General features: G+C 35.2%; 1 protein-coding gene across 1 annotated transcript; it reads left to right on the top strand.

Moving 5' to 3' along the window:
* Window positions 1-2,521: 2,521 nt before the first annotated feature.
* On the top strand, window positions 2,522-3,277 carry LOC111798525 (histone H2B.1). Its single transcript, XM_023681741.2, has one exon. It carries the CDS (start codon window positions 2,594-2,596, stop codon window positions 3,017-3,019), a length of 426 nt encoding a protein of 141 aa, XP_023537509.1. The 5' UTR covers window positions 2,522-2,593; the 3' UTR covers window positions 3,020-3,277.
* Window positions 3,278-7,257: the final 3,980 nt, after the last annotated feature.

The following is a 7,257-nucleotide window of genomic DNA, read 5'->3' as shown; positions in this document are numbered from 1 at the left end:
TCTAAAACCTTCTTCTTAAAACAGGAGTCACTATAGAGAACTGACATAGGGGAGTTTCAGATGGCGGAGGTAAAGACCACATGCATTTTCTCCTATTTCGATAAAAAAGATGATGACGTGCCCGGTTTAATTCATGATTTTTCTTACGCACATTTACTTTAAAGCCATATTAACGCCCTGAATGACATGTTCTTATAGAAATTCTAATGGTTTTGAAATACAAACTGGGACCTACCCAAGAAAGTTTGAAAGATTTTGTGCTTAGAAAGGATTTGAATCGAGCCATCGAATACGATCGAGCAAGTAAATAGTCATCTTGTTCTTTCATAAGAAATGCTTGTAGGGATTACTTAGAATTGCCCCTAGGAAGTTAAGTTGGACAATAATTGGATGTTTTACTCGAAATTACCTAATAGGACCTAAAATCGAGTAAACTATGAAAATGACTCACTAAATGATATCCACGGTGTATGAAATAGTAAAGTAGGGCCTTATACTATGAATTTATGATACACGCTGAATTTAAAGGTCATAGAAGCATGTTTAATGCATGAACTAACGATATGGGTGAAATGACGAAAATGCCTCTACTATGCTTATTATGATGTTTTATGATTTTATTGATAATTATGATATTACGTATGAGTTATGCATTAAGAAGGTTAGACATGAGAATGACGTGTATGCTTGAAATAGGGCCATTATGAGTTATGTAGAGCGTTGTGTGTTATTGTTATGTCTTAGCTTTTTATGACAGACCCTTAAAGTGAGGCTCATGAACCGAAAAACTTATACATTTGCTTTAAGGATATAGACTAGCCAAGGCACAATCATGACCCTAAGCCTAATATGAGGCCCAGATAGCTAGGTACTCTACTCCACCTGGACGTGCCTTATGCCTCAAGTCCTCCTAGACCTCCCATTTACGTAGTACATCATGATCTCATGTTTTCCTTACTTAGGTGGGATACCCTGTGCATATTTTTTGTAGGATGCACAACAATTGTGCAAGAGGTTAGATTCAGACTATGTTGCAGGAGATGCAGGGGAATGCCGAGAGCACTATGGGCCAAATCTAGATTATAAATCCTAGTTCAAATCTCAGTCATAAGGTTTTTCTCAGATTCGTGTTGTTTACCGACCATTTGACTTAACAAGTTTTTTTTAGAGGGGTATTTTAGAATGAAAACTTGTGCTATGTATTGTGTGTGGAAAAGGAGGTGGACAGCCGATTGAGATTCACTCTCCAAGGGCGAGGGACCACACAAGTGCATAAGGCGAGACTAAGCAACAAACTGATGAAGGCTTTAGAACTCATAACCTAAAACCAAGAACCTCGGAACTCAAAACCTCAGAACCTAGGTCCTTAAAACAGAACCTCCATGTTTATGTCTTATGGTCAAGTTTAGAGTGTGGTACCTTAGCTTCAAGCATGAATACTATCAAGAGCCTACAAGTAACCTATTTAATGAGTATTCTATATTCACTCTAGTTTTTACTGTTTTTTCAAGTAATGACTAGATGTTGGTCGATGATGGGAGTGATTTGAAGCACATTGATATGAACCAAGAGACATCAATCATACATTATATTTCAATGAAGATGCAAAAAAAAAAAAAAAAATGCGGTTGAAATTATCAAAAGATATTTCAATTCATGCCACATTGAAGAAGAATGAAGTTCCATTGTTATAAATTTTGGGTAGATTACAAGGTAGAGTTATTATATTTCATTAATGTATTTTAAGACATTTTATTTACTTTAGATTATATTTATATCATAGTTAATTATGACTCTAAACTATGAATGTTACAACTCTTGGAATGCCTTTAATAGTTTCATTCTAAGGCTATATAGAACCATGTATATTATATTTATAAATAGACTTGGAAAATATAGTAAAAGGAGCATTTGTGCTTTTCTTTAGCAATGACTAAGTTTCTTGTCGTTCTATGTAGTTTAGGTTGCATGTAAATCATTCAAGCTCAACATGATCAATCTTACTTGTGAAGTGATTCGAATCTCAAACAAGTGTTCTTGCGTTGAGATATTTGATCAACAAGAATCATTCAAGCTATACATGATTGATCTTGGTTATGAAGTGATTCGAATCTTAAACGAGTGTTATTGCCTTGAGATATTCGATCAACAAGGTAATCCAAATAATAATAATAATAATAATAATAATAATAATAATAATAATAATAATAATAATAACTTTTTAAAAATTAGTAATTTTATAGCTATATTTTTTAAAATTAAGGATAATTATTAATTGAAAGGGAAAATAAAAACACATCGTTATTGTTCAATATTTTTTAGCTCTAAACGAATGACCCGCGAAATAGAGCCGCCAAAACCAAATCCTTCAAAAAAATTTCACAAGGAAATCGGCCGAAACGCGCCTCTTATAAAGCCTCCGCTAATCTGAACCGTCCACGTCATCAATCCGAGTCGAAACGAAACCAACCAATCACATCACCCCATCCATATCGATAAATACCAAGTCCCTCTATTCGTAACGCAGAATTCACTTTTTCTCACACTAAGAAGCCATTACGGAGGAATTTTCAAATTCGTTTGTAACTTAGCAATGGCGCCGAAGGCCGAGAAGAAGCCCGCCGAGAAGAAGCCGGCAGAGGAGAAGAAGGCCGAGAAGGCTCCGGCGGAGAAGAAGCCGAGAGCAGAGAAGAAGCTTCCCAAAGACGGCGCCGATAAGAAGAAGAAGAAGGCGAAGAAGAGCGTGGAGACTTACAAGATCTACATCTTCAAGGTCCTCAAGCAAGTTCATCCTGACATTGGAATCTCCAGTAAGGCTATGGGGATTATGAACAGTTTCATCAACGATATCTTCGAGAAGCTCGCTCAGGAATCCTCCAAACTCGCTCGCTACAACAAGAAGCCGACCATCACCTCTCGGGAGATCCAAACCGCTGTGCGCCTTGTTCTTCCTGGTGAGTTGGCTAAGCACGCCGTCTCTGAGGGCACCAAGGCTGTTACCAAATTTACTAGCTCTTAGATTGATAGAATTTAGGTTATTCTCGTGTAAAAATTGATCTAACTGCTCGGAGTCGGTGATTTCGCTTCCTTTCGATGCATAAGTTGGAATTGGACGAATGAATCGGGTAATCTGATGAGATTCCTTTAGCTGCTTGCTAGATCTTCGCCTCATTGTTGAGATTTTTAGATATTCGATCTTTGTGCTTGATCTAATGATTTCTCGTGTAAAAATCGATCTGAATGTTCTGAATAGTTGATTTCGCTTTCTTTTGTTGCATATTTTGAAGTTCCTTTAGCTACCTGATTGATTCTGGCCTTATTGTGAAAAATTGCTCTCGGTTGGATTTCCCCTAATTTCATCTACTCGAGTTCGTACCCGTTTCTTTGAGTTTTGTTCTAATAGGTTAAGAATTTCTCTATAGTTGGTCCAATCCAATCCACAATTAGTATAGGTCACCTTACCTCGAAGAAGATTTTGGAGTGTAATATTCATCTCTACATAGGTTCAAAGAATATCCACAAATGCTGTTAGATGTTCTGACATGCCAAGAAATTGACTATCCGTTCATTTCTGTGTTTAAATTCCTTTTCAGTTCGTTCTCAAATTCTTGTTAGTGGAGTTGAATCATTTTGTTGAGCAAATAATTCAGAGTATCAAGCCAGTTGAGTGAGTGACGGTGACAGTGAAAGGTGTCCCCTCCTCTTGAGAGTGAAATTCTAGGAGCTCATCATCCAACACGTTTGAAAATTGTTGGCAACCTTTCTTCAAACAATAAACAGAGTCCCCATCAATCAAACAAAGTGAGGCTGGGCTTGGTCACATGCCCATTTTGGTTCATGTTCGTGTTTCAAGAGGCGCAAATCTCTATGTGGATGATCCAGGTGACCATTTATTTTCAACTTAGCTGTAATAGTCCAAAAATAAATAAAAGAATAAAAAAAAAAATAATTAAAATAATAATAATAATAATGAATGAATAAATAAATTAATTAAAAAAAACAACATTTTCTTACTTCTCTCTACTAACTTCTCATTTCCTCTCACAATTATCTCCCTCATTTCCACAATTATCTCTCCTCAACCTATCTTTACTACTAACAGCAAAAAGAAAAAAGATAAATAATAATGGTCAGATTTACCGGAGAAAAAGAGAGAATGACTTTATACAGTTGAGATTCACGGAAAAGAAAAAGTCAGATTTACTTGAGAGAAAAAAAAAGACCTTTAGACAGTTGAGATTCACGGGAGATTTAAAAACAATAATTGTCAGATTTACTTGAGAAAAAAAAAAGAATGAACTTTACAAAAAGAATGAACTTTACGTAGTTGAGATTGGACACAATTGAGATTCATGAACTTTACACAGTTAGATTCACGGGAGATTTACGTGAAAATAGATCTTATCAATAACTTTTATATTAAATTTTCATTTTCTTTTATCCTATTTTTTTTTAGAAATCACAACCAATTATAGTTAGATATTGATTGAATTATTATAATGATTTAGCTTTGAGTTAGAAACTAAATGTCAATCAATTATATGATTCTAGTCAATCACGTAAGATTAGTAATATTAGATTAAATTTGTATCAGTAGCCAAAATGAATAGATTAAAGATAGAATGACCAAGAAAACTTCTGAATAGGAAACACTGAGATAGGTTAAAGATAGAATAACCAAGAAAACTTTTGAATAGGATACGAGATAATAAGGAAAGACTGAGATAGATTAAAGATAGAATGACCAAGAAAAGATACACTGAGATAAAGATTGAGATAGATTAAAGATAGAATGCCCAACAAGGATACACTGAGATAAAGATTAAGATATATTAAAGATAGAATGACCAAGAAAGGATACACTGAGATAAGGAAAGATTTGAAAACAGAAATCACTAAAAATTTGGAATGTATGAGAACAGAATTAAAAGGAAACAGATAAAAAAAAAAAAAGAAGAGGAGGGAATTAAAAACCACAAACTAAATGGGAAAGGTAGACACAGAGGGTAAATACAGCCCAGAATAACTTTGAAATAGCTGTATCTACTTTCTTATACAACAGTATTAAAAATAAGATTTTTAATAAAAATATAATTATAGATATATAACATTTTAGACTTTTAACAATGTACCAGTGTAAATTAGAAACATTAAATGTACCAATGTAAATTAGAGAAATAATGATGTAGAGTTCAAACCTGAAACTAATGTCATGGGCTCATATAGGTTGACTCGGATTTCAAAGGACGAAATTGAACTTTAATTAAAGATATATTCGTGACAACGACTTAAGCTAGCCAGGTAAGTGACCTTACTATTGGCATGATTATATTTTGATGTTGACACGTGCCCTGTGGTTCTGCACGTGTCATATATATTGATATGTGTGAATTGTCTGTAGATCGATATGCTTCCTATATGTTATGTATATGTTATAATATGTGAATTGTATGATAATAGTTACTGTACGATGTATTCAAGATGTTTGAGATAGGATACAAGAAGGATGCAGAAAACGAAATGTAACGATAGGAGTAAAATACGTTCACGAAACGTTAAGGTTAAGTTACATACCGGAGTGATATGGATAAAAGAGATTGATGGAAGAATACGGTTAGGTTACGGGTAGAAAGGGATAGGTTTGTGATAGATTGATAGAACGATAGCGTTAGGTTAAGTTCTTGTGATGATATGACTAAGGTACGTTTACGTAATGATATGTCTATGATAGGTATAAGAACATTAAGGCTATGATAAGTTAGAGAATGATATGACTATGAAGTGTTTACGTTATTACTTGTTTATGATATGATATATTGTGATGCAATATGTCATGGTAGGATGTGTATATGATGAAATGTTATGTTAAAAGCATAGAACGTTATGTTAGGTCTCTTAAAAATTGTGTGTATACAGCATGATATGAATGACATGAAATTACGATAAATGACATGAAATATAACCCCGTTAGAATTATGTATGATTTGAGAACGGAAGAATGAGAAACGATATGATATGAATGAAGAACGATATCTGAAACGATATGAAAAAATGATATGATATGTACTTAATGCTTGTGGGGTCGTATTAAAGGATAATGAAATTGTAGAAGTAGTGGGGACCTCATGCATTATGTGTGTTCATGCATCTGGGGGATACCCCTATCCCATCACGAGGGTACGGATGCGTACATCTAATGGCAGGACAACGATCGTTATGCTTTACATAGCGCTGCTGTGACGGTTACTAGTTCTAACGGATCCCAGAGTATGCCCACCGGATAAGGAAAGTGGCCCAGCGGTGTGCGAACTAGCTGGTGAGCCCATACTCGCACGTATGGGCTGTGTGTAGAGTATATGGTACACGTCCACAATTACCCGTTAGGATAGCACCGTAGGGAAAACGAAACGAAACGAAACGAAAGATAGGTCCCATCATTTCATTGCATGTGATTGTTGCATTTAACCCAAATAGTAGGGTCACTTAATGAGTATTTCTTTAAATACTCAAGCCATGTGCTACTACATTTTTTCAGGTTATGGCAAGGCTTTTCTATACGGTTGACGACCGCATCGCAACTCGAGATCATGGCACATGCATAGGATAGTAGTATTTATTTTCTTAGACTTAGGCTAGAATAGGATGTTTTAAACTTAAATGCTTATTTATTTTATTTCGGGTCTTTAATTGTGTCGTTTTAAAGATGTTTTCGAAACACGTAAGTCCATGACTGTGTTTTAAGTTAAAGGTTATGTTTTATGGAATTTAAATGAAGTCTTCCGCATTCAATGTTTATGGTACGTATATAGTAGCGACCTTAAATTAAGTAGAAAATTTTGGGTCGTTACATTAATCATTGGTTTATCATACTATTTTACTTAGGCCACAGAACACTAAGCTTGTGTATGGTAGTGTTAAAAGACCTTTTGCTTATGTCACGAGAGTTAAGAGGACGAGAACTTGATGAGAGTGAGAGTAATGCGTGAGGCACGAAAAAACAACAGTTTTACAGATCTTCCTCGTTGATTCGTTTGATCGTTGTTATGGATCTAAGACCTAATCTTCGGTCGAGAAAATCAGGCCTGTTTGAGATGTCAGGGAACTCCGATGAAGTGGAAGTGGATGAATCGGGGAATGCGAGATTGTCTTCGCCGTTTACTTAGAGGGATAATTGGTACTCTTGTTTCCCTAATCGAAGATTTGGACCCGCTTTGCCAACCCCGTTTTAGCTTCTGGGAAGAGATATTGTTCTTTGGT

The sequence above is a fragment of the Cucurbita pepo genome, chromosome 7, assembly GCF_057944985.1.
Source record: "Cucurbita pepo subsp. pepo isolate OVF chromosome 7, ASM5794498v1, whole genome shotgun sequence".
Classification (NCBI taxonomy): Eukaryota; Viridiplantae; Streptophyta; class Magnoliopsida; order Cucurbitales; family Cucurbitaceae; genus Cucurbita; species Cucurbita pepo.
The sequence above is the reverse complement of the archived record's forward strand: the minus strand, read 5'-3'. Positions and strand labels throughout refer to the sequence as shown.

Bases quoted from the DNA above. Each gene is read 5' to 3' on its own strand.
- LOC111798525 (XM_023681741.2), top strand. From the start codon at position 2,594: ATGGCGCCGAAGGCCGAGAAGAAGCCCGCCGAGAAGAAGCCGGCAGAG.